This window comes from Sciurus vulgaris (genome assembly GCF_902686455.1).
Source record: "Sciurus vulgaris genome assembly, chromosome: 7".
NCBI classification, from domain to species: domain Eukaryota; kingdom Metazoa; phylum Chordata; class Mammalia; order Rodentia; family Sciuridae; genus Sciurus; species Sciurus vulgaris.
The window spans coordinates 124,926,636-124,948,968 of NC_136467.1; the positions used below are offsets into that span (position 1 = coordinate 124,926,636).

General features: G+C 44.4%; 2 protein-coding genes across 3 annotated transcripts; both read left to right on the plus strand.

The window, feature by feature from the left end:
- Positions 1-9,868: 9,868 nt before the first annotated feature.
- Positions 9,869-11,431, plus strand: FKBPL (FKBP prolyl isomerase like). The gene is made up of 2 exons (XM_079148694.1): positions 9,869-10,036; positions 10,283-11,431. The coding sequence occupies exon 2, from the start codon at positions 10,357-10,359 to the stop codon at positions 11,401-11,403; it is 1,047 nt and encodes a 348-aa protein (XP_079004820.1). The 5' UTR covers positions 9,869-10,036; positions 10,283-10,356; the 3' UTR covers positions 11,404-11,431.
- A 489-nt stretch (positions 11,432-11,920) lies between these two features.
- On the plus strand, positions 11,921-22,300 carry ATF6B (activating transcription factor 6 beta; the record flags this gene model as incomplete). Of its 2 annotated transcripts, none has more annotated exons than XM_079148545.1 (18): positions 11,921-12,026; positions 12,401-12,480; positions 12,619-12,697; positions 12,954-13,045; positions 13,572-13,707; positions 16,954-17,039; positions 17,163-17,298; positions 17,384-17,515; positions 17,662-17,795; positions 18,371-18,556; positions 18,641-18,732; positions 19,590-19,769; positions 19,942-20,049; positions 20,244-20,325; positions 20,514-20,584; positions 20,784-20,895; positions 21,032-21,116; positions 21,621-22,300. In XM_079148545.1, the coding sequence occupies 18 exons, from the start codon at positions 11,921-11,923 to the stop codon at positions 21,848-21,850; spliced, it is 2,127 nt and encodes a 708-aa protein (XP_079004671.1). In that variant the 3' UTR covers positions 21,851-22,300. The 2 variants fall into 2 exon arrangements, with proteins under 2 accessions (XP_079004671.1, XP_079004672.1); XM_079148546.1 differs by having other exon boundaries at positions 20,517-20,584.
- Between the last annotated feature and the right edge of the window lie 33 nt (positions 22,301-22,333).

Below are 22,333 nucleotides of genomic sequence, written 5' to 3' on the forward strand. Positions count from 1 at the left end.
ATTCCTAGTTTCTCTAGTGGCATTTTAAACATGAATGGATGCTGTACTTTGTCAAATGCATTTTCTGTATCTATTGAGATAATTTTGATTCTTGTCCTTAACTCTATATACATGGTGAATTACATTTATTGATTCGCATATGTTGAACCAATCTTGCATCTCTGGGATGAAACCCCACTTGATCATGGCACACTATCTTCATAACATGTTTCTGAATACAGTCTGACAATATTTTATTAAGAATTTTGCATCTGTGTTCATCAGGGATATTAGTCTGAAGTTTTCTTTCCTTGATGTGTCTTTTTCTGTTTTTGGTATCAGGGTGGTACTGGCTTCATGGAATGAATGTGGCAGTGTTACCTCCTTTTCTATTTCATGGAATAATTTTTGAGACAGAGTCTCACTAAGTTGCTAAGGCTGGTCTCAAACTTGCAATCCTTCTGCCTCAGCCTCCCAAGTCGCTGGAATTACAGGTATGCATTACTGTGCCCAGGTAGCCATCACTTTTTATTGTTGTTTTATTGATTTCCTCAATGTCTTACTTTCCTCATTATCCAGTTTACCTTCTGAGGTTCAAGACTGTGATCATCTCTCAGCTCTCATCTTGTACACTTAACCCCTTTCCTGTGACATATTTTGTCCCTGGTTAAATCCCACTCTGAGGCTTCACACTGTATCCAACAGCTGAATTTAGCTGGGGAAAAACACGCAGTCTTACTGACTGGTCCCACTTCCTACGAGCCCTCAGTGTGGATTGCTGGCCACATTTCCCTGGTCAATCCACCTTCCCCAGTCTGAGACCACAATTTTACAAGATGGTAACCTTTCTTCTTATTGCAGTGAAAAAACAGAAACTTTCAGAAAAGAAATTCCTCATCCACTAACCTGCCTGCATTTCTACTGCAGGGAGAATGACCTACTCCTGACCACCTCCTCTGGGCCCCAAGATTCTGTTCCTTTTCACCTATTTAGAGACAGGACTCCTGAAATTATCCCCTATATCTTCTGAATAATCAGTACCCCCACATTTTGCTGAAACATTTCCACTGTGGTACAAACATACTATAATAAAATACTTTGTCTTTAAAAAGAAAAAAAAATCATCTTTTGTTACTTGCCTATACAGCAAAAGTCCAATATTCATAGTAGAGCTTACCTCTCATCCTTGGCAGGGAGGGAATTCTGATTAGAAGGAGACATATGAGGGGTTTTAGCATTATTGGGAACATTTTACTCCTTTTTTTTTTTTTTTAAACAATACTGGGAATTGAACCCAAGGTTCGGCACATGCTAACCAAGTGCTCTACCACTGAACTACATCCCCAATCCTTTCTTAAAATTTTTTATTTTGAAAAAAAAAATTATTTTGAGATAGAGTCTCTTTCACTAAGTTGCCTAAGCTGGCCTCAAACTTGTGATCCTCCTGTCTCAGCTTCCTGAATGACAGGTATGGGTAACTGAGCCAGTTAAATTTTCATTTCTTAAGCTGCACAATATTTAATTATTCTTTGTAGTATATATGCACATATCCATATGCATTATAACTTTATATGTACGAAATAGTTCACATTTATTTGTTGTGCTGCTTAGGATAGAACTGAGGCCCTGTGCATGCTTGGCTAGTGTTCTACCACTAAGCTACACCCTCATCCATACATTTACTTCTGTATTATTTTTGCAGTATTGGGGATCAGGATCTTGCCCATGTTTAGCACATGCTTTAACAATGAGCTATTCCCTCAGCCCCTCATCTCAACTAGAGTCGGGTTTCTCAATTTGGGAACTATTGACACTTTGGGTCAGATAATTCTTCATTTCTTTTTCTTTTTCTTATTCTCAGTGCTGGTGATCAAGCCCAGGGCCTTCCTTGCTCATGCTAAGCAAGTACTGTGCTGCTCATCTATATCCCCAGCTGGGCCAGATAAACTTTTTTTTTTTTTCTTTCTTTAGCTATAGATGGACACAATGTCTTTATTTTATTTATTTATTTTTTATGTTGTGCCGAGGATCAAACTCAGTGCCTCACATATGCTAGGCAAGTGCTCTACCAGTGAGCCATACCCCAGCCCCTAGATAACTCTTTATTGTGGAAGACTGACCTGGACATTGTCTTGCTATATCTTGTGGGGGACATCTGGAGCAGCAGTTTTCAAGAGTGATCTTTCCACCCACCACAGATGATTGGCAATGTCTAGAGACACTTTTGGTTATCTCAACTGATGAAGTGCCCAAAGCACTTAGTGAGTAGAGGTGAGGCATGGTGTGCTAAACATCCTACAATGTGCAGGACACAGTAACGAATTATCTGTTACAACATTTAAATTAATGCTGAGATTGAAAAATCTTAGCCTTAACTCATTAGCAACATTGACACAGTTGATCACTCCTTGAAATGCTTGCTTCTTTTTTCTTTCTATTTTTTGTATTTTATTTTTCCACTACTGGGGATTGAACTCAAGAATGCTTTAGCACTTATTACATCTCCAGGCCTTTTATTTATTTATTTATTTTGAGATAGGGTCTTGCTAATTTGCTGAGGCTGGCCTTGAACTTGTGATCCTCTTGCCTTAGCCTTCCAAGAGTCTGGGATTATAGGTATGCACCACCATGCCTGGTTCAAATACTCTTTTTTAATCCAAACAAAGAAAGTGTTCCTGGGGTGGGGCTGAGGCTGTAACTCAGTGGTAACATGTCTATTTAGCAAGCATAAGGCCTTGGGTTTTATTCCTGGCAAAAAAAATAAAGGAAGAAGAGGAAGGAAGCAGCGGGAGAAGGAGGAGGTGGAGGGCAAGAGGAGAAGGAAAAGGAAGAGGAAGAAGAGGAAGAAAGAAAGAACACCATAATTCCTTATTTGCTGCTCCTTCTCAGTTTCATTGATCAAAGCTCCTTTTCATCTTTTAGACCCCTAAATATTAGAGGGCCTCAGAAGTCTACACAAGGCCCTCTCCTTAACTTTAAACCAAGCTCTTATGCATATCATTGTCCCTTAACTTTCAATGGATTACTTGCTTCCATTCTCTACTGATATAGTCCATCTTTTATGCAGAAGTCAGAGTGATTTTTAAATTACCAGATATCATACACCTGCTCAAAATCCTCTGGTGGCTCTTAGTCACTCAACTATTGAGGTTTAGGACACAATATCCCAAATTATACTACCCTGTCATGCTGAATAGTTTGAACTAAAGGAAAAGAAACTCAGAAGCAAGATCTTTCAGCTTTGTGCCTGCCCTTTTTCCTCCTCCCTTTTCTCCTTCAAGGCCAACCATAGAAACTAGAAACCCTCTCTCCCAAAGCCAGCTATAAAACCTAGAAATATTATACTATCTTCTATTGTCTTTCTGTATAAGATCTGCCCATGAAGAAATGCTCTGGTGTTCACTTTGGCAGACATATACTAAGATCAGCATAGCCCCTGCTCAAGGATGATACACAAATTCATGAAGCATTCCCAACTTAAAAAAAAAAAAGAAAGAAAGAAATGCTCTGACTTGCCTTGTTGGATAGTAGATCATAAGACCCTTGTTCCAAAAGATGTCTTGTGCCATTCCCAGGAGGAACGAATGCCACTCAGGCCAAGAAGAATCTGAACAAGCAGACCTTGCTAAGTATCTCCTGTTTCCATTACATCATTCCCTTTTTGTCCAATCACATTTCTACACCATTGTTCATTCTTCATCAGATCCAAACAGAAAACTGGACAGTTTCTCTGGTCTTTGGGTTGTTATTTCTGAAGATTCCTGGGTCTTATAAAACTTTGATTAAATAAATCTGATAACTTTTTCTCTTGTTCACCTGCACTTTGTTATAGGCTATTGACCATGACCCTTTCAATGACTGATGAAAGGAAATACACCTATCTGTTCCTATAGAACAAAACTAAGTCAACACCATGGCCTATGAAACCTTCCTGGCCTTGTTCTTTCCCACCTCTCTAACTTCATCTGTTCCACCCACTCTGACCATCTTTCTGTTCTTCTAGTTGTAACAATTTAATATAGAGCTCCAATTCCTTCCAGCCTTATGACCTTTTCCTTTTTCTCTCCCCAGATATTCTTCTTCCAAATACCTGCATGGCTACTCCCTTACATCAGTTATGTCATTGCATAAAAATCACCTCCACAAGGCTTACTCTCATCACTGGATTAAAAATAGCACCACCCACACCCACACCTGGGTTTTCCACCTATTTTCTTACTCTTCTTTATTGCATTCATATTGTGCCTGACATTGTATCATATTTTATGGCTTGATTTTTATTGACTATCATCTTCACTCAAATGTAAACTACAAGAAGCAATCAGGGCTTCTATTTCACTGCCTTATTCCCAACCCCTTTGTTCCAACAATGCTTGGAACAAAGGAAACCTTGAATAAAGATTTGTTGAATTGGAGACTGAGGGTACAGCTCAGTGGTGGAACACTTGCTTAGCCTGCCTAAGCCTCGAATTTGATCTCTGACACCATCAAAGAAAAAAATAATTTGTTGAATAACTTACTCATAGAACTGTATATATGAGGAGAAAATGGGATAATATATGTAAGACACTTAGCACAATGCCTAGTATTGCAGCCATAGTGCATGGTCAGTGTTTGCTAAAGAGCAGTTCTTATTAAACACTTCATTGCTTTTTTTTTTTTAAGTATACCTTTCGCTGTCTCATTCTGCCTGAAAAACCTGCCTACAAGGAAAGCACAAACTGCTTTGGGAGGAGGGAGGAAAATTTTTGACACAAATCCCAGCAGAACTAAAAACCACAGAAACCACCAAAACTAAACAGAAGGGGAAATTTATTTAACCTTTGGGAAGTTAGAATTTTTGTCTCTTGTGCCGATGATAAATGGCAGAGTGTTAGTGCAGCATATGGTTCCATGTGGTGAATGTGGAATGCAGAGGAATGTGAGAATATAAAAACTTCCAGCCAGCTCCATGCCTGGTGACAGGGCAGCACAAATGGGTATTGGAATAGCCTGGGAAAGCTGAGGTTGACAAGCTGGACATGAATAATGCTAGGGGTAAAGTGGCTTCCCTTTACTCATCCTTCCTGCCTGTGTTGCATCTCCACCTACAATAAATCTTTTCAGTCTCCACAGTTCAAAACTGTGGCCATCTTTCAAGTCTTGACTCTATGAACCCCTCCATGAAGACTTTTCAGGTAAGGTCATCCCTAATTAGAAAATAACTTCCTTGCCACTTCTAAATTTTTCCCCTTGCATCTGGAGCATTTAGTAATATGACTTTTTACATTTATTAGACTAGTGGGAATCCACCACATCTGTCTTCATATTTAATTGACAAGTTCTGTGTACTTGGTTAAGAATTTTGTGTGTGTGTGCTGGAGATTGAACCCAGAGCCTATGCACTGAGTTATACCCCCCAGTCATATATAATATCATTTTTTGAGATGGGACTCTCACTATGTTGCTCAGGTTGACCCCAAACTCCTGGGCTGAAGAGATCCTCCTGCCTCAGACTCTCCAGTAACTGGGACTACAGGTGCATGGCACTGCACCCCTCTACATTCTCTAAGGGAAAGAGAGAGCAGAGACATCGTTCTTTCCTCATTCCACAGTCCAAGCCTCTCTCCCATGTAAGTGATTTTTCCCTTGTGTCTTTTTATGTCTTCTTCAGATCCCATGTTCTCTAGCCAGGCCTGAGGGTGTAATTCTCCTGGCTTATTTCTATTCTTTGTCATGATTAACTTGGTGACTACTCCCAGAAAAGATAATGAGGTTCAACTGGAAGAGAGCAAGCACTGTGAGTCAGTCAACATTCAGGTAGTACCTATGCTTTAGGGGAGAGCCTGCAGTCTTTTCCATTTCTATATCTTCACATGTTGAAGCCTGGGAGAATCTACGAGTCCATGTGTCTTCCCTCTGAGTCCTTTTCCAAAAATTTAAAATTTATTGTTTTCATCTTTGTGTGTCTATATGTTGGTGGGGATGGAATCCAGAGTCCCATGCATATTAGGCAAGTGCTCTACCACTGAGCTACACTCCTAGCCCCTTTTCAAATTTTATTTTAGATAAGGTCTTACTAAGTTACTCAGGCTGATCTTGAACATAAGGTCCTCCTGTCTCAGACTCCTGAGTAGCTGGGATTACAGGTGTTCCCTGCAGTGCCTGGCTTGTGCTTTCATCCAGAAAGTTCAGCTTTTATGTGGTTTTTTTCCCATTTTGGCGGGGGGGATTATCTTTTCAAAATAAAAATGTTTTCATTCATGATTTAAGTTAGTTTTATTTTAATTTATTTTTAGGGCATAAAACAATAAAAATATGGATCACATTACAAATTTGTGTGTCATCCTTGTACAGGGACCAAGCTAATCCCTGTATCATTCCCATTTTAGTATATGTGCTGCCAAACAAATTAAGCACTTGAATTAGTTTTAAAGAGGTTTGTGCCTATGTTTATATTTGCATTTATAGTCACAATAGCAACAAAGGGTCACCTAAAAATAAAAGTAGACTGTTTAATTCAGTGTTTCTCAATACAGAGCCTACAGGTATATTCTCTGAGGTTCAGCACCAACTCATTCTTACAATGGCAGTAAAAATATCTCAGTCTCAAGGAAAGTACCCTCATCCCTCATCATTCACAGCCATAGCATCTCACACCTCTCTTCCTATCACTGTAATTACTGACTTTCCTTGGCTTGACTATAAGTTCCATGAGGGCAATAAGTACACCTGTCTTATTCATCTATGTATCCCCCGTTCATAGCATGCTGCTTGGCATACACCAGGTGATCAACAAATACTTGTTGAATGGATACATAAGATAAAACACACACACACACACACACACACACACACACACACACACACACACAGTCACTACCCTGTGGAGTCTATTAGGTCTGAAATGCACAAAGCAATAAGAGAATATTTCAAAGCACAGGTTCATGCGGATCAAAGATTTAGACACTAGAACAGAGACCCTGCGACCACTAGAAGAAAAAGTAGGCCCAAATCTTCACCATGTCGGCCTAGGACCTGACTTCCTGGACAAAACTCCTAAAGCACAAGAAGTTAAATCAATAATTAATAAATGGGATGGACTCAAACTAACATGCTTCTTTTCAGCAAAAGAAACAATCTATAATGTGAAGAGAGAGCCTACAGATTGGGAGAAAATCATTAACACATGCACCTCAGATAAAGCATTAATCTCTAGAATATATAAAGAACTCAAAAACTTAACACCAAAAAACCAAATAACCCAATCAATAAATGGGCTGAGGAACTGAACAGACACTTCGCAGAGAAAGATATACAATCGATCAACAAATAGAAGAATGGAGGAACTTTAGATTATGTAGAGGGAAATGAAAGGGAGGGGGTACAAAAAATGGTGAAATGAGACAGAAATCATTACCCTATGTACATGTATGTACAAGAATGGTATGAAACTACATTGCATGCAACCATAGAAATGAAATGATGTACCCCATTTGTGTACAATGACTCAAAATGCAGTCTGTGAAAAATAAAAAATAATTTTTAAAAACAAATATATGAAAAAATGTTCAACATCTCTAGCAATTAGAGGAATGCAAATCAAATCTACTCTAAGATTTCATCTCACTCCAATCAGAATGACAATTATCAAGGCAACAATAAATGTTAGCAAGGATGTGGGGGAAAAGGTACACTTATTCATTGCTGGTGGGAGTGCAAATTGGTGCAATTGTTATGGAAAGCAGTATAGAGATTCTTCAGAAAACTTGGAATGGAACCACCATTTGACCCAGTTATCCCACTCCTCAGTTTATAGCCAAAGGACTAAAATCAACACACTATAGTGACACAGTCACATCAATGTTTATAGCAGCTCAATTCACAATAACTAAACTACTGAACCAACCCGGATGCCCTTCAACAGATGAATGGATAAAGAAAATGTGGTACATATATACAATGGAATATTACTCAGATTTAAAGAAGAATGAAATTCTGGCCGAATGTTTTCTCTGATATGCTGAAGCTAATTCACAATAAGGGGTGAGAGATAGGGAAGAATAGACTTATTTTATATTAGGCAGAGGGGAGTGAAGGGAGGGGAAAGGGTATGGGGGAAGGAATGACAGTGAAGTGAAACAGACATTATTATCTCATGTACATGTATGACTGCATGACCTATGTAATCCTGCAATATGTATAATCCAGAAAATGAGAGATTATACTCTATTTATATATGATCTAGCAAAATGTATAAATGTATTCTACTGTCATATACAACTAATTAGAACAAATAAAATTAAAAATTTTTAAAAAAAGCAAAGCAGAGATTTGTAGCAGGAGAGTTTCTTTTTACTGAGAGAAAACAACTTTATCCAGAGATTATGATGCGATTATTTATTTATTTATTTACTGGTACTGGGGATTGAACCCAGGGATGCCTAAGCACTGAGAAACATATCTGGCCCTTTTTATTCTTTATTTTGAGACAGGATCTCACTAAGTTGCTTAGGGCCTTACTAAATTGCTGAGGCTGGCCTCAAACTGTGATCTTCCTGCATCAGTCTCCAGATTTGCTGGGATTACAGGCATTGCCCCCACCCCCAACAACAGTGTGATTCCTTTGTGACTCATTTTAGACTGCCTTGAAATCCCTGAAATGGAAAGAGTAAGAGGGAGGAAGAAGAGATGGATTAATTTTTAATAGGATCCCAGGAATTTCAGAATCAAAGTAGTTAGCCATGGAGGCGGAAGCAGTGTTGACTAAAACTTTAGTGTTGACTAAAACCAGTGTAGCCAAAGTTACTCTAGCTCAGAACACAAAAATAAAAATTAAGGGAAAAGAATGTTTAGGTTGATGACCTGAGATCAACGCAAAACAGGAGAAGGCTGTTTTGTCCCAAGTCTGTAGCTAATGATGAAACCAATGCACAGTGCACACATACACTATCCTTGCATGGTTCGTGTAGTCTAAGGCACAATTAGGCAAACTGAAGAGGGAATCAAAGTGAGGTACAGAAGGATTGTTCTTCCCTGAAGAACTGTGGTGGCCCAGCCTGTGCAGGTAGCTGGCCAGGCAAGGCAGAATCACAAAAGAGACCTACACCTACCCAGACGAGAAGGACAAGTTTCCCACTGCTACACTCAGAGGAGCAAGTTATACAGTCATATATGCAAAGTGTAGCTTAAGTTGAAGAGGCACAGAGCAAGGGGTAAAGAGAATGGGATGAAGTTATTCTAGAATCATTCAAAGAGTGGTTGAACCAGTATAAGCATTATCTAGGCACTTGTCCAAATGCAGACTATCAATCCTCATTTCAGACTTCCTAAATCAAAATGTGCAATTTAACAACTTCTTCAGTTGATGTGTATACACTTTAAATTTTGCAAAACACTGATTTCTTGATTAAACGGAACTTAAAAGGTAATGATGAATATAATTTTAAAGGTTAGGAGAGGCCTCAGGTGGTCCCCTAAGGGAACAGGGCCGGTGGGAGAAAAAGAGGTCGGAGGATTTATCTTGGATGGAAAGGCAAAGGACCGGGTAGGAGCTGACCTCTGCTGGGATCCCGGAATTTAGGGATAATAGTACAGAAGGGCCTGAGGTCGCTGGATAAAAGGACTGCTGTCACTCTCATTCACCATCACCGCCGCCATTCTCCATTCTATCTCAATCGCCCAGGTTTCCCACTCCAGGGTTTCTTCCCACTTTGAGAAAACAGACCAGCTGGACCTCAGGGGTTTCGGTTCAACTTCGTCCAGTCCTGTTGGTTCGACCTACTTGGGTTGCTAAGGCGCGGAGCTTCGCGTTTGCGGAGGAAATGATGTCACGCCCAGTAGGCGGGCCAAACAGATTCCGCGCCGCTCCCAATTGGCTGCCAGAAATTTGACCAGGTTCGCCGTCTCGCGGGCTGCAGCATTAGTTGTCAGTATCAGCTGCTTCTAGCTTCCAGGCAGTTCTTTGCGTCCAGCACTAGACTCCGAGGACAATATTCAGTAAGCCCTTAGCTTCGGAAGGAGAGAAGATTCGAATAATCCGGCTCTTGCCACTATGATAAGCGTTTTGTGTGTTCAGGTAGTTTTTGACCCCATCGGGTGTCCGTAGTTGGAGTAGCTACTCGAACCCGTAGAGAATTGTGGAATTTATAGTTCTAAATCTGATCTGGGTGGAACCGAGGCTCGAGGAAGACAAGAGATTTGGAGCGGGGGTATAAAAGCGGAGGAGGGGAGACTTTCAGACTAGGGTCCCAGAAGGATGAGAAAGAACGAGGAGTCTAAATTAGGACTCCAGCAATTAGCATTGTTATGGTTTTCTTTTCAGGTGCTGACTTGAACCTGATCTATTCCTTTCAAATCAAAGCTGTTCATCCACGGTGGGAAGGACCAGGCAGCCAAATGGAGACGCCATCAGTCGATCCAACGGGAGAGGACATCTCTCAACTGCAACAACAATGGGAAAGGAACCCCCAGGAAAACGTTGACTCAACTACTCAGTTTAGGCAGCAGACTCAAGACCCTCCTACTGAAGCCTTTGAACTGGGAATGAATCCAGATCCAGCCAGTCAATTTCTAGAGAATCCTCAAGGGACTGCAAAACTGGTCACTAGACTTGAAGGAGGCTCTGATATATCTCATGAATCAACTCATGAGATGCCAGAGTTCCTTCAAGCTTCTGATCTCTGGTACTGTCCCGATGGGAGCTTTATCAAGAAGATCATAATCCGTGGCCATGGCTTGGACAAACCCAAGCTAGGCTCCCGCTGCCGGGTTCTGGCTTTTGGGTTTCCTTTCGGTTCAGGGTTGCCAGAAGGCTGGACAGAGCTAACTGTGGGTGTTGGATCTTGGAGGGAGGAAACTTGGGGAGAACTCATAGAGAAATGCTTAGAGTCCATGTGTCAAGGTGAGGAAGCAGAGCTTCAGCTCCCTGGGCACTCTGGGCCTCCTTTCAGGCTCACACTGGACTCTTTCACTCAGGGTCGGGACTCCTGGGAACTGGAGACCAGCGAGAAGGAGGCCCTAGCCAGAGAAGAACATGCAAGGGGCTCAGAATTATTTCGAGCTGGGAACCCTGAAGGGGCTGCCCGATGCTATGGAAGGGCTCTTCGACTGCTGCTGACTTTACCCCCACCTGGTCCCCCAGAACGAACTGCTCTTCATGCCAATCTTGCTGCCTGTCAGTTGCTGCTAGGGCAGCCCCAGCTGGCAGCCCAGAGCTGTGACCGGGTGCTGGAGCGGGAGCCTGGCCACTTAAAGGCTTTATACCGAAGAGGGGTTGCCCAGGCTGCCCTTGGTAACCTGGAAAAAGCGACTGCTGACCTCAAGAAGGTGCTGGCAGTAGATCCCAAAAACCGAGCAGCCCAGGAAGAGTTGGGGAAGGTGGTTATTCAGGGGAAGAAACAAGATGCAGGACTGGCTCAGGGTCTGCGCAAGATGTTTGTCTGATTAAAAGTTAAATCTTAAGAGACAGGAACCTGTGAGTGTATCTATTCTGTGAGATTTTTGGGTCTATTATGTGAGATTTTTAGGGGCCCTGGGAGGGTTTCAGCCCATATCCTATTTCCAATTTTTGCCTTCCATGGGGAGACAGCAGTGTTCTCAGTCTCTCTCGGGGGAGCTTATCTATCTCGGAAGAGGTAGAGAAGCTGTCTAAACTAGTAAGTTTAGGACTGACGAGAGCAGAAGCTAGACCTTTAAATCCTGGGAACTACATCTCCCAGGCTCCTTGTCGCTGGGGCCTGTTTGGCGCGTGCGTCAGTTTTCCAGCCAGCTACTGTGGAACTACTACTTCCACCGCTGTGCTCCCATTGGCCCTGCCTGTACAGCCATTTCTTTTCTCGATTCATGTACTCAGCATCCAGGTCTCTTACTGGTCGGTAGGACTTCCGGGACGCCCCCCCCTTTTTAAAAAAGGCAACTGATTAGTTGGTGACGGGGAGGGGCGGGCCTTGGGAACCGTCTCATGGTCGGGGGGTGGGGGGGTAAGATGGCGGAGCTGATGCTCCTCAGCGAGATTGCGGACCCGACGCGTTTCTTCACTGACAACCTGCTAAGCCCGGAGGACTGGGGTGGGCAGAGTGAGGCGTCGGGGAGGGGAGACGGCTATGGCCAACTGTGTCCCTGAGGCACGCGGGAAGGAAGCCAGGGCCAAAGAGGAAGGCTGGGCGAATACGGAATCCACCACCCGAAGGATGGCGGAGCAGGGGGGCTCGTGCTTTCGGGAGATGCGGGAGTTGGGGGAAGACCTCCACTCCCAACGGGAACGTCGAGTGGTTCCGGGGTCGGGGAAGGAGGGGCTGAAGTTCTTTGGCTGTATCACTTTTCAAGTGGGCGGGCGGTGGGTCTGGCCGAGCGGAGCCAATGAGGGATGGGGCGGGGGCTTGTGTGCGATCGGTAGGCTGGGCGGTTGGACGACCCTCCTGACACTCCACACTCCTTGCAGACAGCCCCTTGTATACTGGCCTGGATGAAGTGGCCGAGGAGCAGACGCAGCTCTTCCGTTGCGTGGAGCAGGATGTCCCGGTATTGCTCCCTTAGCCTTTCTCTAACCCCTAGTGGGTCGGAGTGGACCCAGAATCAGGACTCTTTTCAAGGCCAGAGTTCATATGAAGTTACCCCTACCTTCTCACATTCCTTTCCTCTGATATTCCCCTTATTCAGTTTGACAGCAGTTCCCTGGATGTGGGGATGGATGTCAGCCCACCCGAGCCCCCATGGGACCCTCTGCCTATCTTCCCAGGTAAGACACCTTTTGTGGTTACCTCATCCTTCCAGAAATCTTATCATCCCACTGTTTTCTAGAAACTATGTTATTCCCTGAGTCCTCACACCTCCTCTACATAAGTGCCTGTGCACTCCTCTCCCCTTTGATCTCTTCTGTGTGTTCCTTCCCCCATGCTCTGGTGGGGAGATCTCCACCCGCTATGTCCCTGAACACTTTTTAGACTCTTCTCAGGCTTTGCTTCCTGGTTATTATCTAACTCTTTTTCCTCCAGATCTTCAGGTGAAGTCTGAGCCATCTTCCCCCTGCTCTTCCTCCTCCCTCAGCTCCGAATCATCACATCTCTCCACAGAGCCCCCCAGCCAGGTGAGAGAACAGTCTTCCATCTGCTCTCTATAGCAGGAATTCTTCTCCATTCCCTTCACCCATGGATGCTGAGGAAATGATTCGTTGTCTATGAGTCATGAGGTGGGGGGTAGGAATGTCTTCTTCTGCCTTTGCCATTTCCTTAATATCCTCATTTTCCATACTTCTCTCTGGTTGTCTAGAAATGAAGATGAAGTCTTTTTAAATATAATGATGTGTGGCAGCAGTGATGGGGCTGGAAAGAAGAGAGGTGTTGAGAATTCTGAAACTGTTCTTGTCCAAGTTGTCTACTCTATAGCAATATTCAAATTCATGAAATTTCATCAGCCTTCTCAGGAATAAAATAGAAAGAAAAAGCAAAGGACAAGAGACAGCTTAGGGAGATGCTGCTCAGTACCTTCAGATCACAAACAATCAACTTATCAAATAATTGATAAGTTCTCAAACTTTTGTTTTTGCTCTTACTCTCAACACCTCCCTTGTTTTCTTTTATCTGCCTCCCTGCTCCACTGTGATTCTCATATAGGTCCCTGGAGTAGGGGAAGTGCTGCCTGTGAAGACAGAGTCCTTAGCACCCCCACTATGCCTCTTGGGAGATGATCCAACTTCCCCATTTGAAACCGTCCAGATCACCGTGGGCTCCACCTCTGATGATCCCTCAGGTAATAATAACCAACCACTGAGGGGCACCGTGGCCCATGCCTATAGTCCCAGCTATTTGGGAGGCTAAGGCAGGAGGATCACAAGTTTGAGGCCAGACTCAGCAACTTAGGGAGACACTATCTCAAAATAAAAAGAGCTATGGATGTAGTTCAGTGGTAGAGTACTCACCTAGTGTGTGTGAAGCCCTAGGTTCCATCCCAAGCATAGCAAAATGGGGGAAGGAGAACAGCTGCCATAGTTTTGGGGCTTTACCAAGGTAGTCTGTTTTTGTATATGTGTATAGATAGAAGAGGGGATATAGGCAACAGAACAGGAAGGACAAGGTGGTGTGGGAAAATAGCAGGTAACAAGGAGAAGAGCCAGGAATGAAAGGGAGAATTTTCAGATACTGAAGCAAAGTGTTGAGATAGTGATGATTTCTCTTTTTCTTGTTCTTGGTATACTGTTAAATCATACAACGTACCAAAAATTTGCATTTTTTAAAAATGTGGACAGTTTAGGACATATTTATTTGTATTATTTTTCTCCCCAGACTTTTTTTTTTTTTTTTTTTTTTTTTTTTAATTGAGCTGAAGTCTCACTGTGTTACCCAAGCAAACCTTGAACTCCTGGCCCCAAGCAATCTTCCTGCCTCAGCCTCCAGAGCACCACTCTACCCATCTTCTGTTAACATTTAAATATAAAAATTTTCAAACATACAGAAAGGTTGGAATACCATATATCTAACCCCTAGAGTCTACAGTTAATCTTGTTTGTGCTGTTTTTTTAAATTTTAAGTTTATATTTATTTATTTATTTTGCGGTGCTGAGGCTTAAACCCAGGGCCTTGTGCTTGTGAGGCAAGCACTCTACCAACTGAGCTATATCCCCAGCCCAATTTTAAGTTTATTACTCATGAGTTTATTCAGCAAATATTTATTGAGTGCTTAATTCATGCTAGGTACTAGACGCATGTTGGGAATGCAAAGATGAACAAGATGTAACCACTACATTGACTTCAGAATCCTGTGGGGTAGTAGGGAGAAAGACAAATTTGAGTCAGTACAGCTGTGGTCATTCTAGAATACAGATAATTAGATGGTCCAAGGAAAACTCATGAGAGAGGGCTCTCACCCAGATGGGGCTAGATGTGGGACTTGCTTCTAGAGAGATGGTTTCCCAAGCTGAGATTTTATTGTTTTGTTTTACTTTATCTTTTATGTTGTTTTGGTTTTTAATAGACATAAACTATTAGTATTTATTTATGGGGTACAGTATGATACACATATACAATGTTTAATGATCACATCAAAGTAGTTAGTATTTCCATCTCCTCAAATATTATCATTTCCATGTTTGGGAACTGAACAGAATTTTGAAGGACAGATAGAAATTGGCCAGATGAATGTGAGGGTTGACTTGTGAGTATGTGAGGGCCCTGCAGCTCTTCAGAGTGGATGTAAGGAAGGTGGGAAACAGCAAGGACCTGAAGAGGCTAGAGGGCCAGGGGCAAGGGGTCTCTTAACTTTCATCCTATGGGCAGTTGGGAGCCTTTGAACAACTAAGTGAGGGAAAAGGCATAAAGAGAGTGCCTTAGTTTCTGACTGGGGCAGATGCCAGTGGTTGTGGGTACTGTTCACAGGATGGAGACTTTAAAAGCAGGAATTTTCAAGGAAGATGATACTACACTTGATCTTAGCCAAAAGGCCGAGCAATCAAGTGAGATGATGAATTCAGTGTTGGACATGATTTTTTTTTTTTTTTTTTTTTTTTAATTTCAAAGTGCCTTTTGCACTGGTTGAACTCCAACAAGAAACTGGAGGGTAAGGGAGTCCACTGTTGCAATCCATTTAGGTTTTCTTCTTGGACCTCAGCAGAGCAGGGGAGGGTAGAGAGTGATTTGGAGGGACAAACTGATCACATCCAGCAGGTTAATAAATGTTACAAATAGGACACATACAATAAGAATTGAAAGACTTTTAGTAGCAAAGATTGTGACTTGGCAAAGTACATTGTTATTAAAGTCAAGTTCTCCCCTATGTTTTAGGTATTTTTCAAGGTCCTATACTTTGTCCATTACTCTGATAGACAGGAAGCATAGTCCCAGCATTTGGAGAGCTTTGTGAGAACTATAGCATGCAAATGATAATAGTGATCACCTCACGGATTCAGGTGGCACATGCCTGTAATCCCAGATACTCAGGGAGGAGGATCACAAGTTCTAGGCCAACCTGGGCAGCTTAGCAAAATCCTATATTAAAGTAAAAAAAAAAATTTAAAAAGGACGGGGAAGTAGCTTAGGGGTAAAGCACCTCTGGGTTTAATTCTCACTACTAAAAATAACAGCAGCAGCAATAATAATGATAACAGTCTTCATTGAGAAGGGGGGCTATGGGTGGCTGGGGGACAGAGAAGGGAAGGAAATTTAATTTTCATTGTGTTTCCCTCTTGGAATGTGTATCATATGACTATTAACTATTCAAAATACAAATTGAAAACTTTAAATAGCAGTATTAGCAATCATATAAAAGCACCAAATGAGTGGTATGGACCACAGATAGTGGTGAACTGTTGCCCTTTGACCTGATTCTGGGTTTTATTTCAGCCACATGGGTCCTAACATTTGTTTTCATGGAGTGATCAACAAGATGTAAAGAGATTTAACAGAAACTGTGAAGGGTCAAAAGTGTCTGAGGCTTTGTAATTTAGTGACTGGGAATCTAACAATGTGAGAAGGGAAAAAAAGTGAACCTCATTTAAAACCAGTCAAATTTGGGTACACGGGGGCACGAAGATGAAAGTGACTAGCAGGCAGCTTGCAAGTCGGGACTGGGGGCAAGTGATAGATTACTTGCAAGCTGGGTAGTTCTTAGGACAGGAGGTACATTCAGCTGGGTTGGATGGAAATACAGCAAGATAGGAACATGGGCCATGTGAATGCTGGAGACTCTGGGTCTCTTCTATGTGAATGAACAAGATTCGTGAAGAAGAAAAGGAATAGCAGAAGGGCAAGGATAGCCTTGAGGAAAACTGTCAGTGGTGAGAAAAATTAGAGGTACCACTGAAAGAAAAAGAGTACTGGGGAAAGGTAGAAGAACCAGCAGGTTAGCATCTTCTGGCTCCTTCTGAATTGCCTGCTTAGGGCCAAAGTAGTATCATGTTTAGGTCAAATGACAAATAACTAATTTCCCTATCTGAACCCTCTTACACTTCCTCTTCAATATTTACCTGATATCCAACTTTTATTTCTTCCTGCCACCCCACAGATATCCAAACCAAGGTAGAACCAGTCTCTCCAACTTCCTCTGTTAACTCTGAGGCTTCCCTGCTGTCGGCAGACTCCCCCAGCCAGGTGAGCATAACTTCCCTTCCTCCTGGAGCTCCTCTAAGCTATGAGAGCTTTCTCTCTAGCTCCTCCTCCTTGACACACCTGACACTCATCCTGACTAACATGTCTCTGGATTGCCCCACATAGGCTTTTATAGGAGAGGAGGTGCTGGAAGTAAAGACAGAGTCCCCATCCCCTCCAGGGTGCCTCCTGTGGGATGTTCCAGCCCCCGCACTTGGAGCTGTCCAGATCAGCATGGGTCCATCCCATGATAGTTCCTCAGGTAATGGGGCATCTTGACCTTGGGGTCCCTGGTGAGAGGCCTATAGTCCTGAAATTCCTTCTTCCTCCTTCTCACTTTCCTTTAGGCAAAACCCCACCCACAAGGAAGCCACCACTGCAGCCCAAACCTGTGGTGCTAACCACCGTCCAGATGCCGCCCAGAGCCATGCCTCCCAGCACCACTGTCCTTCTGCAGCCTCTTGTGCAGCCACCCACAGGTACTAAAGTGGGAGAAAAGGAGGCAGACTGGATTGACCTGGTCAGGGAGCTCACAGTCATGGGGGCCCCCAATCCTTGAGTGCAGGGATGGACACAGGACCCCATCTAACTCACAGCTGTCTGACCTCCTGCTCACTTGCCCCAGTGTCCCCAGTTGTCCTCATCCAAGGTGCTATTCGAGTTCAGCCTGAAGGGCCAGCCCCCACTGTTTCACGGCCTGAGAGGAAAAGCATTGTTCCAGCTCCTATGCCTGGGAACTCCTGCCCGCCTGAAGTGGATGTAAGTATTGGGGAGAAGGGGAGTAGTTAGTAATAGAAAGGGAAGAGGGAAGTCTGTCTTGGAGAGAATGGTAGGATGAGGAGGGAGTTGAGCTCCAGGAGTAGAAAGTGAAGATGCAGACCTGTAGATGATCTTGGAGGTCAAAGTGCACCCTTGCTTCTATATGAGTATTAACTCCATGTGGTTTTCGGGTACTTAGGTTAGCAAGGCTAAACTTTGGGCTCTGTAAAGAAGTGTTGGGAAGAAGGAAGACCCACCAAGGAAAGAGGTTTCTCAGGATGGAGGAAGTTCCTCCTGCAGTCTCATTTCTCCCAACTCTGAGCAACAGAGGGAGCAAGGGAATGGTTGAATGAGGGGCTCCGTCCCTGGAATATTTTAGTAAAGGAGGCAGCCCCTCTGGCTGTGGAGGTGGAAATCGGGAAGGTAGGAGAATGGCTCTTGGGAGAATTGATAAACTAATCCCTGGGACCTGGGGGCAGTGACACCCCCGCCCCCCAATTGATCTTTCTTTTCTTTTTTTTTTTTTTTTTTTTTCTTTTTTTTTTCTTTATTGCCTCCTCCCTCTGGGTGCCTAGGCAAAGTTACTGAAGCGACAGCAGCGAATGATCAAGAACAGGGAGTCTGCCTGCCAGTCCCGTAGGAAGAAGAAAGAGTATCTGCAGGGGCTGGAGGCTCGGCTGCAGGCGGTGCTGGCAGACAACCAGCAACTGCGTAGAGAGAATGCTGCCCTCCGGCGGCGACTGGAGGTCCTGCTGGCTGAGGTTAGACTGGACTGTCCTTGGGAGATGGTTGGAATACAGGCTGTGTGGGTTGACTCCGTCTCTTTTGCATCTTCTGAACTTTAGAACAGCGAGCTCAAGTTAGGATCTGGAAACAGGAAGGTGGTCTGCATCATGGTCTTCCTTCTCTTTATTGCCTTCAACTTTGGGCCTGTCAGGTGAGACCCTCCTTACTTTCCTAGAACCCTCTGGGTGGAACTGACCCTCACAGCTGCCCAATTACCTGCTTTCGCCCAGATTTTTTCCTTCCACTGATACACAAACAGTTCTGATGTCCTTAGTAATGGTGGTGTATCCAGCAGTCTTTTTTTTTGCTCCATTTCTCCCATGTATGGCACATGGTAGTGTAGATAGATGTTGGTGATAATAGTGATAAAAATAATCACTATTGAACTGAGGATGTCATTCAGTGGGTAGAGTACTTGCATGGCCTGTTCAAGTTCAAAAACAGTGACTGTTAAGGGCTTACTGAGTTCTTGGCTCAAGGCTAAGCACTCTTCTTGTTTCTTGGACCTGTGAGGTAAAGATATTCACATCTTACAGATGCAATGACTCAGTCTTTTTAGAATCCAGGCCATTTTACTGCAGAGCCCTTACTCTTTATTTTTGGTATTAGGGATTTTGAACCCAGGGGCTTAACCACTGAACCACATCCCCAGCCCCTTTTCTTATTTTTTATTTTGAGACATAGTTTTGCTAAGTTGCTGAGGCTGTCCTCAAACTTGCGATCCTCCTGCCTCAGCCTCTTGAGCCACTGGAATTACAGGCATGTGCCACCGCAGCTGGCAAGCTTTTGCTCTTTTGATTTTTTTTTTAATTTTTAGTTATAGATTTACACAATACCTTTATCTTGTTTATTTATTTTTATGTGGTGCTGAGGATTGAACCCAGTGCCTCACCTGCTAGCCAAGCATTCTACCACTAAGCTACAATCCCAGCCACAAGCTCTTACTCTTCAGTAGACACTTGATAAAGCTGGACTTCTTCATCCTGCTCTGTCCTCTTTTGTCCATAGCATCAGTGAACCTCCTCCAGCTCCTGTCTCTCCTCGAATGAGTGGGGAGGAACCTCGACCCCAGAGACACTTGCTGGAGTTCTCAGAGCATGAGCCAGTTCATGGAATTGAACCCCTCCAGGGATCCTCCCAGGCTCCTGAGGAGCCACAGCCCAGCTCCAAAGGCTTGCCCAGTTTCAGGTGAGGAGAAAGAAGGCTGCTTCTCCTTCGTGAATATAACCAAGTATTCTCCCTACAAGTACTTTTGCATGGAGAGGGAGCCAAAGCTGTTTTCCTGCCATTGGCACCTTCCTCATTGATGTGGGCGTGCTGGAAAGCCTCTGATGGGTGCCTCCTCCATACCTCAATCCAGGAACCTGACAGCCTTCCCTGGGGGTGCCAAGGAGCTACTACTGAGTGACCTAGATCAACTGTTCCTCTCCTCTGACTGCCGGCACTTCAACCGAACCGAATCCCTGAGGTATGGGGGAGTCAAGGCTGGGCTCTGACTCCAGACAGATGTTAACCTCAGAGGCTCTCCACAGCCTGGCTCTCCGCATGTACTGAAGCACCAGCTCCCCCTGCCTTATCTTTTCACTCCTGTGTGGAGGACAGGAAAGCATCTAGGGCATCTAGGCCTGGCCCAGATATGTTTACCCTGCTATGCTTCTTTAGGCTTGCTGATGAGCTGAGTGGCTGGGTCCAGCGCCATGAGAGGGGCCGGCGGAAGGTCCCTCAAAGGACCCAGGAGAGACAGGTAGGATGGGTAAGATGGTTCAAGGAAGGCTACTTGAAGAAAAGGGCTAAATGTTCTGGGGAGGCATCTCACTGTGGAGGTTTTAGGGATTGTTTGGGGGAAGTGGAGGAATGAGTGTGAGACAGGGGCCACCTGTCTCTTTTCCTTTTCCCTTCATCCTCCAAATTCTTAGATCCTTCTTCTTCCAGAAGTCTCAGCTATGGAAGAAGTCACCTCCAGTTAAGGCAGTCCCCACCCAACCCCCTGACCCCCCAGAAAGGTGAGTATTGAAGTGCTTATTTATCAAGTGAGGTTCCACTCTAAAGAGCCACACTGTGCTTGTCATCATTGTCACCAATGAGATTATGCCCCACTTACCCTCTGAGGTCTGTCTCTTTCTCATACTCTTTCACCTTGACCCAGTGGGAACTGGGCATTGGGTTTAGCTCCTCCCAAATCCTATTTTCCCACCTTCCTAGGGATTCTGTGGGCCAGCTGCAGCTTTATCGCCACCCAGACCGTTCACAGCCAGAGTTCCTGGATGCAATTGACCGCCGGGAAGACACATTTTATGTTGTCTCCTTCCGAAGGGTAAGTACTCCTACCCCTGTCTGTCATCCCAGACTCTAGCAGCCTCTCTTCAGTGAGAAGATAAAGAGTAGAACTGGAGAACCTCTTTTCTAGCATCTTTTCTTTCACCACCCAGCCTGTCCCCTCTGTTCCCTAGGACCACTTGCTGCTACCAGCCATCAGCCACAATAAGACCTCACGGCCCAAGATGTCCCTGGTGATGCCTGCCATGGCCCCCAATGGTAATTCTATCCCTCTGGGGTGTGGGGAGGGGTCCTGAAATTGAGGAAGGAGGAAGTTCTGGTAGGGAGATCCAGCAGGGAAGCTGAGAGAGATGCTCAGCTCATTGGTGAGAAGAAACAGGAAGTAAGTGGAGAGAAAAACAAAATTCAGGAGATTATAATGGGAGGAAGCTGAGGGTGTGGGTCTTCCCTGGTGAAGGTGCTTGGGTAGGTGGCTGGGTAGAGGGACATGAGCTGGGAACCTGCTAGACTCACGTCCTTTTTTCTCTTGACATCTTCTCTTATATGACCCTCTCCTTCATCAATATCATTTTCTTTTCCTACCTGTTTCCTCCTTCCTGCACCAAACTCCATCCCTGCCATCCTGTTTCACCCCTACTGTGGGTCTGCCTCCTCACCATTTCCTTTTCCTGTCCTCCCTACTCACCACGACTTTTCTGACCACACCTCTGCCCCCCATTTGCCTCCCTTTTCTCCTCTTCCCTGACTCTCCCCTTCTCGCAGAGACCCTGTCAGGCCGGGGGGCCCCAGGGGACTATGAGGAAATGATGCAGATCGAGTGTGAGGTCATGGACACCAGGGTGATTCACATCAAGACCTCCACGGTGCCCCCCTCGCTCCGAAAACAGCCGTCCCCAACCTCGGGCAATGCCACAGGTGGCCCCTTGCCAGCTTCTACAGCCAGCCAGGCCCACCAGGCCTCCCACCAGCCCCTCTACCTCAATCATCCCTGACCTCTGCAACTCACACTAAGAATTGGGGGGGTGGGGGGTACAGCGTGACTGTTTCAAATTCCCCTGATCCCTGGGTTTGGGGCAGTAGGTAAATGAAAGACAGGGTATGGGGGTTAAGTGCTTACTTGGGGTGGGGTGGTTAGTCTCTCTTCTCACCCTATTTCAGAATATAGGGCTCCTCTCATTCCCATGAACCCCTAGTGCCTGCTGCTTTCTCTGAGGGTATTGAGTGATGTTCAATTTTGGGGTGGGTGGGCTCCTGCATATTCTATTTTGTTTCTCTGTTTGAGGGTACAGGTGGGAATTTAGTCCCCAGGTGGGACAAGGGACGTTTTTACGTTTTGGAGTTAGTTACTGGGAGTAAAAGAAAGTTGGTAGAGGGAGATCAGGTTTGTGTGTGTGCATATCTTCTTTTTTTATTATTAAATAAACAACTTGGAGGGAGTTGAAGGAATGATGGCTGCCTTCCTGGCTCGTGATGGG